The sequence below is a fragment of the Oreochromis niloticus genome, linkage group LG3 (assembly GCF_001858045.2).
Source record: "Oreochromis niloticus isolate F11D_XX linkage group LG3, O_niloticus_UMD_NMBU, whole genome shotgun sequence".
NCBI lineage: Eukaryota > Metazoa > Chordata > Actinopteri > Cichliformes > Cichlidae > Oreochromis > Oreochromis niloticus.
The window spans coordinates 44,854,223-44,876,727 of NC_031967.2; the positions used below are offsets into that span (position 1 = coordinate 44,854,223).

At 39.7% G+C, this 22,505-nt stretch overlaps 1 protein-coding gene and 1 long non-coding RNA gene across 4 annotated transcripts in view; one reads left to right on the forward strand and one right to left on the reverse strand.

The window, feature by feature from the left end:
- LOC100709290 (type-2 ice-structuring protein) overlaps positions 1-17,074 on the reverse strand; it is a 169,799-nt gene extending 152,725 nt beyond the window's left edge. Inside the window, exons 1-4 of one of the 3 annotated variants that reach the window (XM_025901701.1) lie at positions 16,568-17,074; positions 4,235-4,507; positions 3,864-4,121; positions 1,030-2,560 (exon numbers count right to left, since the gene is read on the reverse strand). In XM_025901701.1, coding sequence (XP_025757486.1) covers positions 2,412-2,560; positions 3,864-4,121; positions 4,235-4,379 — 552 coding nt within the window. In that variant the 5' untranslated portion in view covers positions 4,380-4,507; positions 16,568-17,074 and the 3' untranslated portion in view covers positions 1,030-2,411. Of the gene's footprint in view, positions 1-1,029; positions 2,561-3,863; positions 4,122-4,234; positions 4,508-5,109; positions 5,420-16,567 lie in introns of those variants that run through there. The other 2 variants (XM_025901700.1, XM_025901702.1) reach the window with 2 other exon arrangements.
- On the forward strand, positions 12,271-14,057 carry LOC109198921 (uncharacterized). The gene is made up of 3 exons (XR_002059463.1): positions 12,271-13,335; positions 13,420-13,508; positions 13,633-14,057. It is a non-coding gene; the product is annotated as an uncharacterized LOC109198921 (long non-coding RNA).
- Positions 17,075-22,505: the final 5,431 nt, after the last annotated feature.

A 22,505-nucleotide genomic window follows, 5' to 3' on the forward strand; every position in this document is an offset into this window, starting at 1 on the left:
CACATTCAGCATACAAGACACAGTACACCCAAGATTTTCAAAATAAAACAGGAAACACGGAGACATGACAACACAAGCCTGACAATATGGAACACACAGACATAAAACACATGACAGACGGAACAAAAAAAAAAAAAAAAAAAGGAGACAGATGATAGTAATGGCTAAACCAAAGCTATCTCAACCATAAATAAGAATAATTCAAGATTCAACTTAAAATCACAAACTTAACATAAGAAAGTCAAAAGTACAGAACAAACTCAAAACGCTGGGTCACAGACCCAGCCCCTGATAATTATTCAAACAAAGTATGATTCATAGCTGGTAAAGACAAAAATAAATAAATAAATAAAAATAAAGCAATACTACAGTACTTACATGCGTTTTCATCATGGAGCATTGTGCTTAGAAAGTTGAGGGGAATGATGAATTAAATCAATTTTGGATTAAGGCAAAATGTGGAACTAGTCATCACTATGGTCAAACAACAAAGGAGTTATCCCCTCACCTCTATATGTGGAGTACAATGCAACATATCAACTGATAGCTCCACATGTAGCTCCACGTTTGGTCATTTTTAGTTTTATATTGATGATAATCCAACATACATAGCATTATGATACAAGAAGGACGTTCTTTGCACCCCTGGTTTCCTAAAAGAAACTTTTTTATAAAATGTAATACACAGAGCAAATAAGAAACATAATACATTACTTTTTATTTGATTTTAACTACAATAATAAAGACATTACTACATTAGCATGTATTAGGAGTTGGTGGCATGTGTGTTGGTGTTTCTGGGGTTTGTTTTCCCTTTTCGGCACAGGTAGGCGGGGCGGTGTTTGACGGCATTCCGGCACACCTGCGGCGCATTGGACGTCATCAGTGGGAGCATTTATGGAGCTGAGTGACGGACGTCTGGTGTCGGATTATTGTCGTTCCCACAAGTGGTAACAGTGCTGTTGCAAGTTTAATCTGTTGGTTCCGTGCGACTGAGGTACATGTTTTTAAGATTCATCTCCTGCCTGCTTTTTCTCTGCACCAGCCTGTCTCGCCGCCTGCTCGCCTGCCTGTTTCTTTGTGCGCTGGCCCATCTTTGGATCTGTGACAGAGACTTACCTGGCGCTGGCCTGCGATCGCTGTTATTCCTGTATTCTGGTGTTTCAAGTAAGCTCTCCAACTCTCCCCGTCCGCTTCAGTTTCATTCTCGATTCTCGACGTTTATCCCCTAATTCTGTTTTGTCCCTCGTTCTCAGGTAGCTCTGGTTCGCCACCTATATCTGCCTGCATACCTCGGCTCTGTTTATTCGCACATTTACCTGGCCATTGTATATAGCCCCGTCCCCTTGTAAATATTCCCTGACCACTGTTAATAAATCTGCTTCACCGCTATTCTGTGCCCGTGTGTGTTTCTGCCACTGAATCCACCTGTTTAAATGCACCTAACAGCATGGGAATGTTAATACTGACATATGAAGACTAGCATGAAGCTTATGTACATTTTGACATTGGCTTAATCATTGGTTTTGTCTTATAAACCAAAAACACATCAAATGTGAGAATTTTGCAGTTTTCAGTTCAGCGCAAACAGCAGATTGATCATCAAGTCATGAGCTAACAGTGTAGGCAAAACATCAGCTGTTAAAAAATAAAGTTAAAAAAGTAAAACAAATAAAAATTTTACTTTAATCCTGGTGATACATTGATCGTTATTGTTCATCATGATCTTCATCCTCAGACACTCCAGTCAGAGATGATCACACTCTCTCATTTTTGTCTCAGTTTCAGCTGCAGGAGGAACAGAAACTTTACGTAGTGGGATTTTTTAAAAGCAGAACTTAATCCCATGTAAGGAGCGTTATACAACAGTGGCACTTTCTATTGTTGCCATGAGAACTAGCTCTGACCTCTGACCTCATTAACAACAATAACAATCCCTGATGATAATTGTCCATCTTTATCTGCCGTGACATTTTTTTGCTGAAAACATGAATATCTGTCTTCATTCAATGAACATCAACACACAAACATGTCTGAGGTCACTAGATGAGCCACAACCAAGGGTCAGTTTCACAAAGTGTCATGAGTTGAGAAGCTCATTTTACACCACTGTGGTCAGTTGGCATCTACTGTCCAACTGGAGGAGGCTGCAAATGGAAAACGTGAATCTTTCACAGCAAGAGGTTAAAGTGTTGCTGCTGCTTTTCAGTTATTTTCTATCAGATGTATCTATCACCCGATTCCATACTTAAATTATTGTTAGACTGACAAAATAAGTTTGGAAAAATAGTTTTATGATGGATTTTTTGACATTTGTTTGGCAGCTACGGTGTTGTATTGGACCTCTGACCCTGTGTGGAAATTGAATATATTCTAAATATGATTTTTTTTAGTTGTACTCTTACCTTGAGTCAACTTTTGCACATGGATATATACAGTATGAGTATACCAGTGAACAGCATGAACAAAAAGATTGTGTATGCCAGCCTGGGAAGAGACATCAGAGGAGGAGGAGGATGAGGAGGAGGAGGAGGAGGAGCAGTCGTAGACGGAGCTCGAGCTGTGACACAGAAACAGTTTTGTCATCATCTTTTCTATTTAGGACCAAATGTTACATGAAAAGTAAATAAAGTAAATCCACCGTTCATGTAGTGGTGAAGAGTTTACTGTGTAACTGGACTAGCTCTTATAAAGCACTTTTCTACTCTCAGTAGTACTTTTGAGCACTCAAAGCGCTTTATACAACTCGTGCATTCACCCAATCACTTTTATATACGGTTTTTAGTGCTTCTATCTAACATTCACACACATTCACACTCCGATGGATGCATCGGAGGGCAACATGGGGTTAAGGATATTTGGCATGTAGACTGGAGGAGCCTGGGATCAAACCACCAACCTTCTGGTGAGTAGGTGACCCGCTCTACCACCTGAGCTACAGCCACCCCAGTATGTGTGTATTTACATAAAAACATTCAACAGGACATTGAGGTGTGTCTGAAATGTGTCGTTTAACACTAAAATGGCCTTTCACTGCGTTTTATGGTGGAGCCACTGAATCTGCAGGAAGCAGCTCATATATAGTTTTTAATCAAAGAAACCTGAAGAGCTTCATGTGGATGACAACAGCAGTTTGCAGTTTGCAAATAAAAATGGGAGAGTTTGACAAAGAACTTTGACCTTTAGTTAGATTTTAATTTGCGTTCATTACTGAGAATTCTAAACAAGGACCCTGAACATTTTTGGGACCCTAAAAATGTTGGGACACTGTATGTAAGTAAATCTAATGCAGTGCACCCAATCTTGGGCCTAATGAAGGGACGAGAGGGGGATAGGAGGCTCCTCCTCATCTGCCGGAGACGAGGCTGGTGTGGACCTCGCTCTGGAGAAGGGATTCCTGGCCTGCGGGTGGACCCATAATGAGCATCTGGCATAATTACACCAGGGAATTATAGTGAATATAGAAAATTGTGTTTTTATGGGGTTTAGAGTTGTTTTATTTAGTCTCCATGGGGATTTTAGTATATTGATAACATTTTATTGTGTATGTTTTTAAGAGGTGTTTTTTGTTTGTTTGTTTTTTTTAAATTTGTGCTCCCTGGTCTGGAAATAAACTGTTTCCGATCAGACCTGCTTGTGCCCTTAGTATTTGACTCACTTGCTTCCCCTTGTATTTAAAATAATCATTCTAGTCAGCATGACATTCTGGCACATCAGCTTTAGTGTACGCATTACATAGGCACCAAAAACTGAAACAGGAGGATGACTGTTCTGATTTATAGTTTGACTCCTAGACTACTGGATACCTGTCCTTATAAGCCATCAGACGAAAGCTTCATGAAACCTAATATCATCATCATCACCTGTCACTTCCAGCCAGATCTCCGGTGACTCTCCTTTTGTTGGATGTTCACACTTGTAGGAGCCTTCGTTCTCCTTGGACACATGGATAAGTCTCAACCTTCCTTCAGACCTTTTTTCAATAAAAGCACCATTTCTGTAGAATTCAGCACTGAAATTGGACGTAGACTCCTTTGCATATTTTTCTTTATAGGAGCAGTTTAGTGTCACACTGTCTCCCTCAGTCAGAGGAACAGCAGGACCCTGCAGGATCAGACCAGCTGAAATGCAGGAAGATAAACTGTGGTCTCTGACTCTGGTTTTTGTCCTCAGTTACAAAATGTGTTCATTTTTATTTTATCTAATATAAAACTATCTGGCATTGCAAGCTTACTTGCCACTGTGATGTTGATGGTGTTGCTGCACTCCCCCCTGTCAGACTCACACCAGTACACTCCACTGTCTGATGGGTAGACACCTTTGATGGTGCAGGATGACCCATGTAATAGGCCCCAGGTCTCACATGAAACAGAAGACATTGTGGAGGTGTTTCTCTTCACTGTCCAGCTGCTGAAGCTGCCTGGCACTGCACAGCTCAGAGTCACAGTTTCATAAAAAAAGAAGACTGACCTGCTGGGTTGGATGCTGAGAGTAGCAGCAGCTGCAGCTTCAAAAACATCAGGTCGAGACACATTAGTTAACATGCAGTAGACTACATGCAGTGTGTGGAGATCAATGACATGAACATCAGAGAAGTAACCTGTACTGATCGTAAGTGCTAAAAGAGAGGGGGGACTCACAAAAGATTAACATGAGAGTCAGAATAAATATTCCATTAGACCAGCAAATATGAAGACACGAGCTACAACAACCATTATAACTAACACTGGATTAAGATGTATATTATTCTGCTATACATGCAAGCATATCTATCTATCTATCTATCTATCTATCTATCTATCTATCTATAACAGTCATGGTCTGCTGGGCTGTATCATTGGAGGGGCAAACGGACATCCACTGTTTAGCATTAAAGTACAGTCTAGTGTTACATGTTACAGCTGCAGAGTCAGAACGACACCTTCTCAACTGTCTGAGGCTTTAAGACCATTAAAAAATAATAAATGAAAATCGATGCAGTTACACAGTGAAGACAGATAAGAGGATTATTAATGTTCACACTGCACTGAAAAAGGGGACTCACAACCAATAAACCCATGTGTAAAATGAACTAAAAGTAATATCTGTATAAGAAACACATTAATTTACCTTTGACAAAATCCAAGCAGTGGATGAGAGTCCACAGTGAGAAAGTGAGAAGAGACTCCATGGATTTCATATTATAGAAAACAAACAAGTCGACAGTGTGTGGGAGAATAAAACATTTGTCTCTTCCTTCTTTAAATCAACACCCGTGTTTCAGTTTTAGTCCTTGAATTAAGGAAGTGTGCTCAGATGGACAGTTTTGCTTTTAAAGGTTACTCAGTGAATGTCCTTGAAGTTTCTCCGTGGCAACCACAGTAAGAGCTGGCTGACTTAAACTGGTGAAAAGTGTTTCAGTGTTTGATTATTTTATCTTACTAACCAGAGGAGACACTGGGTCAACTTTTATGAAAGGAACTTTCTAAACCAAGATTATAAGTATTTATATTACTTTATATGTAGTGTTCAGATTGCAATGAAACAAGCAATAAGTGTCAAAATGTCCACAAGGTGGAGACAGACAGACACACTAATGATGAGGACATTTGTGAGACTATTTTTCCACCAAGAAGCATTTCTGATCACAGAGCTGAATTGAAGATTAAGGATATCGTTCATTAGTTCAAATAAATATAACAAACAATCAGTTTCAAAATAAAGGTACAATAATAACAATGTGCAATAACCATACACTTCTTCTTCTTTTTATTACTTAAGTTACTGTGTTGTGTTGTACGTAGTACAATGAAATTGGAAAAACTGTCCCACATTTGCACTATGTATGACTGTGCAATGACAATAAAGACTTATCTTACATTTATATTGCATATTAGTTTATGCAATATTATTTTTCAATATTATTTTTTTTATATTTAAATAGTTCATCATCACTTATCTTACCTTATAATATGTTTGTGTGCTATAAATTATTTTTTCTGGCATCTTGTGCGAGGTAATTTTGGTTCATCCATAATGTTTATAGTAGGAATATTTTTGAAGTGTAACATGTGTCATGTGCATCAGGAAGATAACAGAGTAAAAAGTTGAGTGCACACTGCCCTCCTGTGTTGGTGGTTATTATAGAGGATATTTTTCAGAGTGACTTTAGCCAGGCATACACCCAGAAAGCAAAACATTAAAAAAGCCGTGTCTGAGAGAGATCCTAAACATTTAAAAATCCTAAAACTATCAAAGGGATGACGCAGAAAATCTCTAACCTGGAAGGTTATTATCATATTGTCACTAGAATGCCAGAATCAGACTGGGAATATAAATGGCTCCGAATTTCCTTATATGAATAAAATGCAATAGACCACACCAACCTGACTTCATAAACACACATACAAACACATCTTCCCTTTTCTAACACTGCATGGAAGCATTGAATACTTTCAAGACTGGCAGAGTGAGGCCTTTAACTTTGAAACTATTAGAACTAGACCTAACCTGGACCTGGGACACAAATCCATGTAGTCAATGAAAACCTGCTTTCTATAAAACAGCTAACTGCTAACATTTCCACCCACTCCAACCTAACCAAGTCATGTTCATGCTTAAAGTAAAGCAACTATGGCTGAAAATGGTTTAAAATGATGTTTTTGCATTGTATGGGACACCATATGGAAGACTTGGATCAAAGTCCTGCATTCAACCCATTTATCCACCACATTATTGTAACTAGGGAGCCATTTTGAAAACGATTCCCTTATCGATTCCAGTCGCCCCGAAAGACGTCACCACGTTGCGGAGCGTCGGAGCGTACCTGGCAGGAAACATCCCGCCTAAGTGGCTCAAACGCTCAAAAGTTTGGTTATACTTTACGAGAACGGATGACAACAGGGCAACTTGCAATATTTGCAAAGTAAATATTTCATTTAAGGGAGGAAACACTACGAATATGCAAAAGCATTTGCTCACAAAACACGCGATAACCTTAAATGAATGTCGTGTTTTTAATTCCACTCCGGACTCGTGAATCTCAACCCAGCAGCAGCGGTAACGTTTGCACGTCCTCTCCCGTTAATGCGGCAGGTAAATAATCAGCTAACAGTGCATATTATGTTAGCGCGATCTGCCTTATTACAAAACCTGCCATTACTGTGCATTTAGGTGACCATGATGAGAGAGACAGAGTCTGGCTGGCTCAGATGCTGGCAGTTCTTGCTGCAGTCTACCGGTAGCGTCTCCTTTGAGACTAATGTTTGTGGTCAAAGGCTTGCACCCATTTGCCACAGCAGATGCCCCCGATTTTCGGTAAGTGAATGTGTTTAATTGTAGGCAGGGACATTACTGGATATTCTTGTGTAATTGCTACAGAATAATTTATGTTATACTTTGTTATTGCTACAGAAGAATATTTATTTTATTATTTTACATTTACAATTTTCCCCGGGGACCCTGTGACACCCCATTGAAGAGCCGTAGGCTGGATCTCTTAAGATCTCACTGTTGGGTTTATAAGGCCATGTTAGTCCTAAATTTCTATCTTGTTGAAAGAGAAGATATAAAACAGTTCTAAGCTAAACGACCTTAATGTTCTCCTTTTTAAAAACAAGAATCGATAAGAGAATCGATAAAGAATCGAATCGTTAAACAGAATCAAAAATGGAATTGGAATCGTAAAAATCTTATCAATACCCATCCCTAACTGTAACCATATCTTGTTATAACACATGCGGCTATTTCCAGCAGAAAGTTTTGTGTCACAAAGCCATGAAGGCAAACATCTTCGCACAATCAAAGTAAGTCCTCCCAGTTAGTTCAAAAGGTTGCAAAGGCACATCTGCCTGGTTACTTTTACTTCTTCATTCCACTTACCACAGCAGATAGTTTCTCTAAGGCCAGGTTACACAATACTAACAGCCTACTGCCTGGAGAGTGAGCTGCGTTGGTGAAGGTTTGCACTCTTGGAGTGCTTCTTATTAACATTGTGACATTCATTCTTTTGTCCTTTAAAAACATAAAATTAATCAAATGCAAAAATGAGACAGTTTTCTGTTCAGTTCATAAAATTTTAGATTCATACAAAATCTAACATAATTGCTGCTGAGAGGTTATTAAGGTTGAAAAGATCAGTGTAAGACTATTGCTTTAATCCCAGTGATATTTCGATTGTTGATCATCTTCTTCACGCACTCAAGTTACAGATGATCAGGCCATTTCCTTTTAGCCTCAGCTCGAGCTGCAGGAAGAACAGAAACTTTATATAGTGCAACATTTTGTGGAAACATTTAATCACATAAGCTGCTTCAGGCCACGTCCACACTAATACGTTTTTGTTTGAAAACGCATCTTTTTCTCTCCATTTTGGCCTTCTGTCCACACTGAGACGGCGTTTTCAGTCAAGGAAAACCCAGCCTTTTGAAAACGCTCTGCAAAGCAGATAGATTTGAAAACGCAGTTATCAAATTTATCCAGGCTAGTGTGGACGTAGCCTCATACAACAATAACAACAACACCTATTGTTGCCTGAGAACGAGCTCTGTTGACACATCATTGACTGTAACAAGGATATCAGATAACTGTCTGTCAGCTGTTCTGCCACAGAAATGACTCAACAGCAGCTGGAAACTTTGCTGTGAAATGTGATGCAAGTGAACATCCTTCCTGGCTGCAGGAGCATGAACATACTCAAACACAACCAGGGGCCTGCATCACACAGTGTAATTTGACTTTGCACCACTGTGAATACCCCACTCCCCTTAATGTGATTAGACTGAACTAAAGGATTATAATAACCATAACTCTATGGTTTCATTCATGGAAAGAGATGTTGCCTTCAGGTGACAGGATGATCTGATCCTTATCTGTTTGTTAGTTCTGATATCATTAGCTATTTCTGGCTCCAAATGCCCCACCAAGGACAGCAGCTTAAGAAGTAAAAGTAAAATGGTGAAATTATTACAGTGAAGATGTCCAGGCCTGCATGAAAAAGAGCACATTTTAGATTTAATGGAGGCAGAAGTAAGCAGTAACCTCTACTCAGAATAAATGCACTTGAACACTTTTCTACTTCATTTCAGTCTCATTCACCCAATTAAACACATTCATGAAACACGTTTGTCTGTGCCTTTCAAACACTCACACAGATGCACTGTCAAAAACTCAGGGTTCAGGACCTTGCCCAAGCATGCTTTGGCATTTATACTGTAGCCTTCTGATTGGTAGAAAACCTGCTCTACCACTAATGCATTCACACACATTCAAAGTGACATTTTGGCTCACAGCACTGCATGAAACCCACAAATATTTTCATTTCAAGCTGTAAGGCTGGGGAAACCTGCAGTCAGCTGAGACTGAAGAAGTCACTTGGATGACTGAACAAATGTTTCTACCACTGAAAACGCTACGTCCAGATGAACAGAAAAACCACATTTTGGGTTCAAGCTGTCAGCTTGTTCTCCAGCTCCCTGGTCTCTGGGCAATGTTGACTGATGGACGTTATGCTGCAGTTTCCCTAGATAAGTAGTGTTTGGAAACAAAAAAGTTGAAATAGTTTCCTTTTAAATTGTTGCTTCAGACATCAACCAGGTGTGCAACCTCATGCAGTCAGATTCCATCTTTAAAGTAACTTTTGTGCCTGAAGACTGAAATAATGAAGTCCAGCCTGAACCTCATGGATCTAAAACTGAACTTGAGAAATTTCTTCACAAATAGTGACAGAGTGAGGTAAGGCTACTTTTCTTTGATGATCTGCCAAAAAATTGCAAGATACAGAGACAAATATCAAAATAACATTAGAGTTCTAAGAGTTATTATACTCTCCATCCATCCATCCATCCATCCATTCGCTTCCGCTTATCCTTTTCAGGGTCGCGGGGGCGCTGGAGCCTATCCCAGCTGTCATAGGGCGAGAGGCGGGGTACGCCCTGGACAGGTCGCCAGTCTGTCGCAGGGCTAACACACAGGGACAGAGTGTGGATAATTAAATAATAGTTTATTGCAATAGCAAGTTGTGCCTTGTTCTCAGATGGACAGCAAGTGGAGAGTGATAGATGAGATGAGGGGATGAAGGAGGAAGAGAGGCAAAGAGTGATTCACAGGCAGAGCCTAGTTTGTTTCTCAGTTTTTTGTTGCCTTATGGCTCCAAGCACCATCACCAATCTTTGCATTTTGTTATTATCTCATGACACTTGTTTAATCAGCTACCACCTCTCCTATGGACTTTTTAATGTCTACAGACTCAGATCAACACAGCCCTGCCCTCCAGCACTATCAGCAGCAGGAGCAGCAGAAACCCCTCAACAGCAACATTGTACCCATCAGGTAAAACATAGGCTACATTTGCTTTGTCTCACAACAGTGATATAGTATGATGCGATCCCATATTAGATTCTTGATGAATGCGTGTTGTTGTTATTCAGCCTGGTTCAGTCTGCCCCTTTTTAGCTTCGAGCACCCGCCCCTATAAACGTCTCTGCACGGCCCTGTAAAAGGACAAAGCCTGCAACTAAGGTGGCACCATGCACACAAAGGTTAAAAGTCTTACATTGTGAACTTAATGTCCAGACTGAAATTTTTGTTTTTGTAAAGTTTAATCATTAGATATGATAATAATAGATTTCTGACATTTCTTCAGCATCTATGTCCTCTGACCCCTTAAGGAAAATTGATATATACCAACATAATCAAGATTTTTTTGAAGTTTGCTTTGAGCCCACTTCTGGTAGGTGTACACAGCCAGTATGAGTAAACAAGTGTAGAGGATGAACAGCAGGATGATGCTCACCAGTTTGGGAGTAGGATCAGGATCAGGATCGGTCATGGGGATATTATTCTCTGTTAGGAGAAAAAGTTTTACCAGCAGTTCTTCTGTTTAGAGCAAGTGTTACATTAAAAAAAACATTAATGTAAAATCAATATTTCGTGTTGATACATATGCAGAGTTTACTGTGTGTTTTCACAAAAACATTTCAAAGAAGTACATCAGGACATGAAAAAACAGAGCTTCCGTAAAATGAGTCAAAGTTTTCAGCATAGAGATATGAGATGTGTGAAAAACCCCACAGATGGCCTACAGTACCACTTCCTGTGGAAGAACCACTGAATATACAGGAAGCAGCTATATATGAGAAGAAAAAAAAAAAAAAAAAAAAACACAACCTGAAACACTTCATGTGGGTGACTTACTTCCAGTGAAATTTAATTTCATTTGCTAAAGTAGTTTGATTTTTTTTTTTTTTTTTTTTTTTTTTTTTTTTAAATTGTCTTGATGAAGAACTTTAACCACACAATCATTTCATTTCTGGATAAGGAAAGCAAATTACTGCAAAATATTTTAAACCAAATCTAAAATTCTAGCATATTTCTCTTTTGACTTTTTTGTTTTTTAGTAGGGATGTCTGCCGGCAGTGTGTTCCCATCATGGGACATCGCTTAAAGCATTTATTTGCCTAATACCAGCTTCATTTCCATCATAGGTGTGTAGTGAAGGAAAGCCTTGGTTATGTTTGAGGACTCTAAGACTATAGAAAAAGTTTGTGATAGGGTGCAAGAAAGTTACTGTTGTACTGTGTGGGGAAGTCAGGAGTGGCAGAGAAGTACATGAGGGTGTTGCGGGACATGTATCAGGACGCAGTGATGTGCTGTCAGCTCCTTGAACTTTTGTGTTGTGGATTTTTGTGCTGCCGACCCCCGGGGTGATCCCCCGAACTGCTAAATTATGGACTCCTGGACTTCTGTTTGATGGACTTTGTGCCTTGGTCTCCAGAGTTATGTTTTTGGCCTTTTGTGCTCCTGTCTGGAGGTCCAGATTTTGTTTTTTGTCGTTGTTCTCAGACAAGTTTCGTGTATCTTCCGTGTTCTCCCTGCTGCCATCCTGCATGTGCCTTCGCTCCCCTTCCTTCATGTTCTGGTTTGGTGTTTTGTAGTTTAGTTCCTCCCAGTTTAGATTTTCTTTAGTTCCGTTTTGCCATTCTCTCCTTGTGTTTTATTTTACAATAAACCTCCTTCGAATCTCAGCGAGGGCCTGCTCTTGGGTCCTCATTTATTCCTCCACACTGCTAAATGTTGAATTTTAGTAAAAACAATGCACTGCAGTTTGATACTGTCGTTACAGACAAAGTGGATGTTTAAAGCCTTTGGACATGCATTTGAAATGCTGTAAGTCTCCATATCAGCTGGAAATATTCAATCAATAAAATGACTTTTGAGAGCAGCTAAAAACTATTAAACAACAGCAACGTTGAGCCTGTTCCAAATTTTAAATGTACGTGTGCTGAAGGTGTGGGTCTTGTTGAATTGTTAAACATATTTTTCTTTAATCTGCAGAGGCACAAAAAAACAAAAAAACCCTCCAAAAAACGTTTAATTTTCTTCTGCTTGATTATCGGCCTAGGCTTGCGCTACTTATCATTGCTGAGTCAGTTGTCTGTTTGAGCTACTTCTTTGAAGGAACAGTCGATTATTGGCAAGGGTGACTTTATGTGTTTGGTTACTTAAGTGGAAGGACTGTGGAAAGTTTAACCTTACATACATACATCTGACAGCACAGGATCTGAGGAGGTTCAGCAGGTTCTGAGGTAACTGTCTACAAGATGTTGTTTCCTGTCCAAAAGTTCTTTGCAATTTTACCTTGAGAAACATTATCCTTAACATATTTGACCCGCACTAAGTACTATGGCCATCACACTGTCATTTATAATTGTTTTAATAACTCGTGTCTTAACTCATTCCATCATGCAGAAAATAAAAAAGCTGCATGGTTCACTTTTACATCACAAAATGTTAGAAATATAAGCCGTTCATAACAACCTGAAAAGTTGGAGTTTAAAATGCAAACCAATGAAAGCAGAAGTAGAAGACTACAATGTCACAGAGCACACGGCGTCTATTATTGTGTAGACATTTATAAATAAGAGCTTAATAAAGACGCTTAATTTCTTACGAAATATGCAGATGGAGTGATCTTTATCAAAAAAGTGGAAGTCACGTCTGTGGCAAAACCCCTTGGACACAAGAACTTCAACAATCTATAGTGTGTGAGGCTGTTTAAGTAAAGGGTGGCTTGCACTTCTCGCCCACGTGTAACAAACCATCTGTTGGGGGTTGTGGATTTGAAACCTTAGTGTAGTAAAGTAGATTTTGGGTAGGCTTTTAAGTGATGTCTGCGAATGCAGCACTAACATCCACACCTTCCCAGCTGATAATTAGAGGCCTTATAAGAAACAGCTGCGCTTCTCTACTACACGGAGGCATTTGGCATTCTTTTCCCATCCAAGGTGGCTAAGCACTGCAGAGTGGTTTTATTTCTTCAAGAAAGCTGCTCATTTTAGTATTGCCCTTTAGGGAGTGGTGAGTGAGACTCTTACATGTTTGTTATAATGTGGCATATAGTAGGGTGTACCCTGACGACTGCTTCCCTCTGTTTTGTTACAGGATCGTGTCACACTGCTGCTGTCTTGTTGTAGCCTTGTTGTCATTTTACAAACGTTTATGGACTGGCCTTGACTGACTCCTGGTTTATGGTCTTTTATTCTGAATTTTTTGATATATTTTAATCATGCTTTTATAAAGAACTGTATCTTAGGGTGTATTTGATTTGTTTTGTTTATCTCTTTTACTGACTTGTTTTATGTTTTGTTGCTTTAGTGGTGATACGGCCGCTTGTTGTGGGGTAGGCACGTGAGGTGGAATCACCCCCTGATGTACGACAGTCTACACACTGGGAATAGGTAGCCTGCACCATTTAGATTGCAGTGTAAGTGACAGTGAGGTTTGCAGTGGAACTACACGGGTGAGTAATTGGTGTCTGTGGGTTTTGTCAAACTTGGGGTGAACAAAAGCAGAAAAACTGTAAAAGATGCTCTTTGTTGGATTTAATATGAACAGCCACATTCATTCTAATTTTTTTTTGCCTTGGCTTCAATTAAGATGTGTCTTTAAATCTACGATACCTTTCTTGTTCAAAAAGTTTACTGACATAGTAAAGAAGTAGCTAGAGAACTCAGTAAGTATGAACAGAAATAGCTTAGGGACTCTTTCTCAAAGAGGATTTCATCATCTGCAGCTCGTGGGAAAAAACAAAAAAGTGCCACATTAAAAAAAAAACAACAAATCAGCAGATCCACAAATTATGGATACAGACTCTTTTCAGCTATACAGGTAGAGGTACGCTTCATGTACTTATCAACACACAGTTTAAAGGCATGCATGAGAGTGCATTGGTGCACACTTGGGCATCTTTTATTTAACATGGTTACACCATTGTGAATTTTGCTATATAAATATGCTCAAGAGTCTATCATATGTTTGACATCCAGCTAAAAATTTAAAATATACATTGTTAAATCAGTAACTCTGTAAATTTAGAGGAAATGTGTTTGGACAACAAATGAGTCATGGTTTAAACACAGTTAGAATAATCAGCGCTGACAGACAGACATGTATGAAGCGCAGGCTATAACAGACATGCTTACCGTGTGTATTGTTCCTTTTCTCTTTTGCATAAGTAACGCCCGCCTGTCAGACACGCTCTGTGCGGGAAGCAAAGTCTGTTCCAACGCATGTCCAGGCGTCAACCGGTCTTTCCACCGGCTGGCTGGACCCTTAACTTTCATGCTGGGATCTGCAGCACAACCTCACACTGGCCCCTGGGCCACGGCAAAACTTGTAGGTCCTAGTTTGGGTCTTCACTGCTCCCAGAGAATGAACAATTAAAGAAAGTGATCCAACACAAAACTCAAATCAAAAAGCGCAGTTGGAATTGTCCACAACCACGCTCAGTTTCACAAATAAACAAAAAGCTTGCACCAGCCATACTGTCTATAGACAGAGGAGGGAAAAACTTCCCAGAAACTGAAATTGTAATAAATTAATCACGCTAAAGCCGCCTCTATGTCATGTTGGAAAGGTCCAGAGCCTTTATACACAGCATATGCCAAGAAGACTCAGTGGGAGATAAATATTATGTAGCCTTAGAGTTAAACATCTACAGTTTAAAGAGACACACAGGTCAGTACCTCGCTGTTGTCTCTAAACGTTAAGATCCATAAAAAAAAAATAAAAAAAAAATCAGTTTCATTAACAGAGGACACATGAAACAAGCAAAGCTGGCAGTTCTGAAGAGCTGTGCATGCTCTCATTTCACAAGTTGCCCTACATTTTCCAGAAAGACCACACAGTTCAAACCTGTAAAAATACTGAATTAAGAAAAAAGATTCACACTACGTTTCACCAAGTTAAAAACAAATGCAGCAAAGCTGCTTCTAACACAAACATTTATCTTTCAGATCAGTGTCTAAAAAGCACCATTAAAAAAAACCTGATCCTGCATTTACAAAAGTAACTCCTGCAGTCAGGCTCCAGCCTCAGTTTCTACCTTTTCATGTTTCTACAGTAGAATTGCTGTGGGGATCACTTTAAAGTCTCTTTAAATAATAAGAGAATACAGAGAGAAAGATTACATGTACTTTTTTACTTTGCATTTTTTTGCATAATGACCAAACACTGATCACAACAAAGAGGGGAAATACTCCCACAAATACTCCAACAAACATCTCACCACTCAGCATATTAGTAATTTGCATGAATGTCTTTGACATGCTGCTTAGAGAGGATAGGGACCCTCAAAGTGGAGCCAATAATAACAGATGTGGAATCGTTAAATTCTTATCAATTCGCTGACTGTTGAACAGCTAGAATACTTCATCAGACAAAACATGGGTCACAATTCTGCTTCCCAGACATTTAAGCATTGTTGTGCACATGGTTACACATGACTGCATTTTTGACTTCTGTCAAATAACAGCTGCGTTTTAAGGACTGGTAGCAGCATAAGTTTCATATTTCTCACTGGAAACTATGATTCAAGCTATTTTTGTAGCTGTCATGTGAAGGCTGTGTGCAGGCAGGAGTGGTGGTATGGAGGACCCAAAGTGCAGACATTCAGATGCAAACGTGAACTCAAACTCAGTTCTATTGCAGGATGGTAAGGCATGACAGAAAACTAAACAAACTGAGGATACAGATAATTGACTGGCAGGCAGATGGACAGAACCCACACGATAGGATGATGGAGATGGCGACACAGACAAAGAAAAAAACAAAACAAAAAAAAAAAAAACAACAGGGCTTAAATACACAGAGGAAGCAATGGGAATGGGAAACAGGAGGGCAACACAGCTGAGACAAATCAGGGCTAACGAGACAAGGGAAGCAAAACCAGATACATTAACATGAGATACAGACTTGACAAGGGGATACAGCTGATAGGGGAGAAAGAGCAAACTAAGGAACAGAACAGAAACCAGAAGGCAGAACTCTGACAAAGAAACCAAAAGACTAGAAATGATAAATAAAGGCAAAATCAAAGTACAATAGTAAAGAAAACTTAAAAACTGGGACAACGACCCAGGTCCTCTAACAGTGGCTTGCGCTTGCCTTTTTTTCTCCACCCACTCAGTGATATATACACATGTTTTTCTGTTCCCTTCAATCACTGCTTGTTTTTAAGCGCTAATAATAACCATTTTATGTTTAGGCACTAACATTTGGCAGAGTGGGGAAAGAGTTAATTTAATTTTACCTTCTAGTCTTGGTTTCAGAACACCAGGATTTGGTACACTTTGAGTTTCAGTTCCACCAAAAAAATCAATTTAGCTAGTTTGTCGATGTGTCATAGCCAGTAACTGCACTCCAACAAGGCCTTAAATCCAGCTGAGCTTCATCAGCTACTGATGAGCCGCAGGTGTGTGCACGTGGGTGGAGGTCAGGTGAACCACAGGAACAAAGATGCCACCCTGGTGATTGTGGAGCCCTGTCAGAAACAGCATGACAAAGGGTTCTGATTTTTGCTTTTACTACTAGATGATTAGATAACTGTTATTAGATAACTTTACTGACAAGCCATCAGACAAACGCTTAATAAAACTCAACCTCATCATCATCACTCTCACTCTCAGCCAGCTCTGAAGTGACTCTCCTTTTGTGGGGTTGTCACACTCAGTATTCATTCTCCTTGGACACATGGATAAGGGCCATCCTTCCCTCAGGTCTTTTAGAATCCAGCACTGAAATCTGATGTAGACTCTTTTACATATTTTTCTTTATAGGAGCAGTTTAGTGCCAATATCTCTCTTGGTCAGAGGAACAGCTGGGCTCTCCAGGATCACACCAGATGAAACAATAAGCAAGGACTCTGTGGCTTCAACACTGTAAAATGTGTTTATTTGCAAATTAATATATTTAATTTTTAATTAAGATACAACAGAAACAACACTGTGATGTTAATGGTCTTGCTGCACTCCCCCCTGTCAGACTCACACCAGTACACTCCACTGTCTGATGGGTAGACACCTTTGATAATATAGGATGACCCATGTAATTGGCCCCAGGTCTCACATGAAACAGAAGACCTTGTGGAGGTGTTTCTTTTCACTGTCCAGCTGCTGAAATTACCTGGCACTGCACAGCTCAGATTTATGGTTTCATAATAAAAGAAGACTGACCTGCCGGGATGGATGCTGAGAGTAGCAGCTGCAGCTTCAAAAACATCAGATTAAACACATCAATTAACAGGCAGTCCATGCAACATTTGGAGATTAATAACATGAACATTAGAGGAGAAACCTTTAATGTGATTGTACTCATTGAAACTGTACTGAGTGATTTTCCATTAGACCAACAGATATGAAGTGATGTGAGCTACAGCGACCATTATAACTGATGTTGGATTGAGCTAGAGGATAAAGATAAACATTAGAAAAAATAATAAATGAAAATTGATGCAGTTACACAGTGAGGACAGATGATTATGATGGACTATAAATGTTCACAGTGATAAAGTGAGAAGAGACTCCATGGATTTCATATTATAGAAAAAAAAAACAAACTCCACAGTTTGTGGGAGAATAATACATTTTGGCTCCTCCTTCTATAAAGCAACACCCATTTCCCTTTTAAACCTTGAATTAAGGAAGTGTGTTTAAATAGCCAGTTTTGCTTTTAAAGGTTTTAAAGGTTACTCAGAGAAAGTCCCAAAAGTTTCTCAGTGACAGCAAAATAAGCGCTGGCTGACTTAAATTCTGGTGAAAAGCAATTCAGTGCTTGATTTATTATTATCTTTACCAGATGAGATATTAGGTCAGGGGTGGGCAATCTCAGTCCACGAGGGCCGGTGTCCCTGCAGGTTTTAGACGTGTCCTCGAACCAACACAGCTGATTTAAATGGCTAAATTAGCTCCTTAACATGTCCTGAAGTTCTCCAGAGGCCTGGTAACAAACTAATCATGTGATTTCAGGTGTGTTGACCCAAGGTGAGATCTAAAACCTGCAGGGACACCGGCCCTCGTGGACTGAGATTGCCCACCCCTGGTCTAGCTGCTTCACGTGAGTACTGTGGGCTTGTGGGCCTCGCAAACAGTAAAGCTAGCTGCTGCTAGTGACAGGGTGAGCTTGTGAGTCCCTGGAAGTGCCTCCTCGTGGTGTGGAGTTTTTTGTTTGGTTGTGGTGTTCTTTGTTGTTGCATCCTTTTTCCAAGTGTTATTGGTAAAACGGCGTTGCTGGCTCTTTATGTTAAGATAATCTATAATAAAGACTATTTTATTTACTAAGAACACCTGTCTGTTCTCCTTTCATTCTGTTCTGGACCCATTTGTTACTGGTCCCCTCACTTGCATGCCTAGACCCCTTCGGGGGGACGTAACACTGGTGGAAAGTTAAAATGTGTTATTTGAACAATTCTTATGCTATTCTCCAGGTTTTTCTAGACCCTTTTCGTACTGCTGTTCACATAGCAGCATGAAAAAGGTCTGTTGTGTTGAACTGCAAAAGTGCAGACTTCTCCTTGAGGCGACTTTTGTTGTGATTTGGCGCTATATAAATAAAATTGAATTGAATTGAATTGAATTCTCTTTTTTCCTTGACTTGTTTTCGACCAATCTTAGTTCCTCACACCAGAGACGCAAGCAGAGGTGAGGGGAAAGAGGAGTTCAGTCAACATTAAAGAAGTGCTGTGACATCTTTATTTTGGAGTCTCACTGTAAAGTGGTGTCAGTTAAAAGAAGTGTGACGCATCTGTATCATCTGCTTTTCACCCATTGTAGTCAAAATGTTCCCTCCAAGGCAGAAGGGAAAGAAAGAAAGCTCTTGGACCTTCATCAAATCCCAAAGAGCAGATGCTGCTGCATTGCAGCAGCATTTTGCAATGCAGTACAGTACGGCCTTGTGTACCGGTTGCTCGAGCAGCACACCATATTTGCTGCTACATACCTGGATGATGTCATCATCCAATTTGACACCTGGACAGAGCATGTGCAGTGTCTGACCGAGCCTCTGAGGCAGATGGGGCTCATGGCCAAGCCGAAGATGTGTGCAGTCAGACAGAGGGCGGTACAGTATCTGGGGTACGTTTGAGAGATGGACACATCCACCTGCAGATGAGCAAAACGTCAGCCACTGTATCCTGCCTGCATCCCAAGATAAAGAAAGAGGTAAATCAGTTCTTGAGGCCGGCTGGTTACTACTGTCAGTCTATGCCCAGCTCTGCGCAGCTGACTAGCCCCTTGACCGACGGTCAGTTCTCATCTAGTGGACTAAGCAGTGCTAGATGGCATTCATGCAGGTGAAGAGAGCTCTCTGTGGGGAGCCCTAACGTAACACTTCTCATTTCTCTCCCTTTTATCCTGCAGAGTGATGCCTTGAACAGAGGACTGGGGCCTCCTTTGTCCCTGCAGATGAGGAGAGTCCACCGTCCTGTTATATACACTGCCCGCACACTGAAGCGAGAAGCCAGGTTGAAAAAGAGTGGCAATCCTCTGGGCAGTCAGCTCATTTCATCACTACCTGTTGACCCATTTCACCATAATGCACAGGGAATTGCTTCAGTTGGTTGGTTGGTTGGTAATTTTTATTTCAACATGTGAACAATATACAGGTACATTTAGAAAAGAAAATAAGAGAGAGAGAAAAAAAAAATATATATATATATACACTATACAAAATACATACAAAAACACCCCCAAAGAACATTCTGATTAATTTACATGTTGAAAGGGAGTGGGAAGAAGTAAACACTTATTTAATCCCACCCCGTTGCCATAAATTATCAGTTAATATTTAGTCAGCTTCCTTACTGATATAATTTGTAATAGAAATAGTGAACAGATTTCTGATCTACTTTATGCTATAATGTTACATCATGAATTTTTATTTTTTTTTTAATTGTTATTTATTTTTGTATTTTTTTTTTATTTTTTTTTTTTTTTAAATAGAGACATTCACTTAATTTCAATATTTTCCTTTTCTTTATAGTTCGAGAAGATCATATTTTTATAACTCTTTTTGAACTGTTTTATGTTTGGACATTGCTTTAATTCCATATTCAGACTGTTCCATAGTTTCACCCCATGAACAGAAACACAAAAGCTTTTTCTTGTAGTACGTACCTTCCCTGTTTTGAAGTTACAAAAACCCCTTAAATTATAGCTTCCTTCTTTCAAAAAAAACATACTCTGAATATTACCTGGCAGTTCTTTATTTTTTGCTTTGAATAGAATTTGTGCTGTTTGGAATTTCACTAGATCATCCATTTTCAATATTTCAGACTGCAAAAATAGTGAGTTTGTATGTTCCCTATAACCTGCATTGTGGATGATTCGAATTGCTTTTTTTTGAAGAGTAAAAAGTGAATGTAATGTGGTTTTATAGTTATTGCCCCAGACCTCTGCACAATAGCTTAAGTATGGTGAAACCAGTGAACAGTATAGAATATGAAGTGATGTTCTGTCGAATACCTGCTTTGCCTTGTTTAGTATTGCAATGCTACGTGATACTTTGGAATGAATATATCTTACGTGAGCTCTCCAGTTAAGTTTTTCATCTATTATTACCCCCAGAAATTTATTTTCACTGACTCTTTCAATATCAACACCATTTATTTGAATCTTTGCATTTGTATTTAAACTACTATTTCCAAATAACATAAGTTTAGATTTATTCAAATTTAATGATAATTTGTTTTTATCAAGCCAGAACTTCACTTTACTTATTTCATTAGTCATATCCTCCAATAAATTCTGCAGATCATCACCAGAGCAAAAAATGTTTGTATCGTCAGCAAAGAGTACCATTTTTAATACTTTGGACACTTTACAGATGTCATTAATGTACAAGTTGAAGAATTTTGGACCCAAAACTGACCCTTGGGGTACACCACAAGCAATGTCCATACATAAGGAGCAACCACCATTTAATTTCACAAATCCTAGTAGATTATGCCATGTGATATCCTGAATTATTACTGCTAAGCAGCATCTCTAGAAAGAGGTGGCACAGGCTCTGTGTTCAGTCATCTCCAAAGTAGGCATCCAGGAAAAGATACTCACTGGCCTCGGCACTTTGTTCTTGTCTCACACAAAAAGAGCTGTATGAGTGGGCATTAAGTTGGTTCAGGCCAACGTGTACCATCAGGACGTTCTGGACCTGAGAGCATAGCTCCAGGAACTGGGTAGGTTATCACAAGAGAATTTGCTTCAGGCCTAGGAAGGAAGAGTCTTGACTTAGACATGTTTCACTGGGAAACAAAGGGCTTGTAATGCTTCCAAGTTAAGCTCGAAAGTTACTGCGTAAGTGGCAAGGACCCTTTGTGGTGTATTCAGACACGACTTCATTCATACAAATTTATCACCTCAACTTCCTCAAAGCATGAGGGGGACTTGGAGAGACCTGTCTGTCTGGTGAGCTGGAGAAAGACAGATGAATTAGGGCCTGAGGTGCGAGTTCAGAAAAAAAAGTAGAGATTCTATAAATATCTTTCTTTTTGCCTGAAATTCTATGTCCTTTACTAAAGGTACCCAAAATACAGAGAAATGAAAATATTTTAAAATTGTATACTTTTGCAGATATGTTACAAAAGTTTGTACATTGATCCTGAGGTTGTAATTTAACAGAAATGGGCACTAGGTCCAGTCAGGAGTAGGGATGGGTATCGAAAACCGGTTCTTGTTGAGAACCGGTTCCCACTGTTTCAATTCCTTGGAATTGTTTGCCATTTTTGCAAACGATTCCCTTATCGATTCCAGTCGCCCCGAATGACGTCACCACGTTGCGGAGCGTCATTTACCTGGCAGGAAACATGGCGGCTCAAACGCTCAAAAGTTTGTTTATACTTTACGAGAACGGATGACAACAGGGCAACTTGCAATACTTGCAAAGTAGATATTTCATTTAAGGGAGGAAACACTACGAATCTGCAAAAGCATTTGCTCACAAAGCAAACGATGACCTTAAATGAATGTCGTGTTTTTAATTCCGCTCCGGACTCGTTAATCTGAACTCAGCAGCAGCGGTAATGTTTGCACGTCCTCTCCCGTTAATGCGGCAGGTAAATAATCAACTAACAGTGCAGATTATGTTAGCGCGATCTGCTTTATTACAAAACCTGCCATTACTGTGCATTTAGGTGACCATGATGAGAGAGAGTCTGGCTGGCTCTGATGCTGGCAGTTGTCGCTGCAGTCCACCGG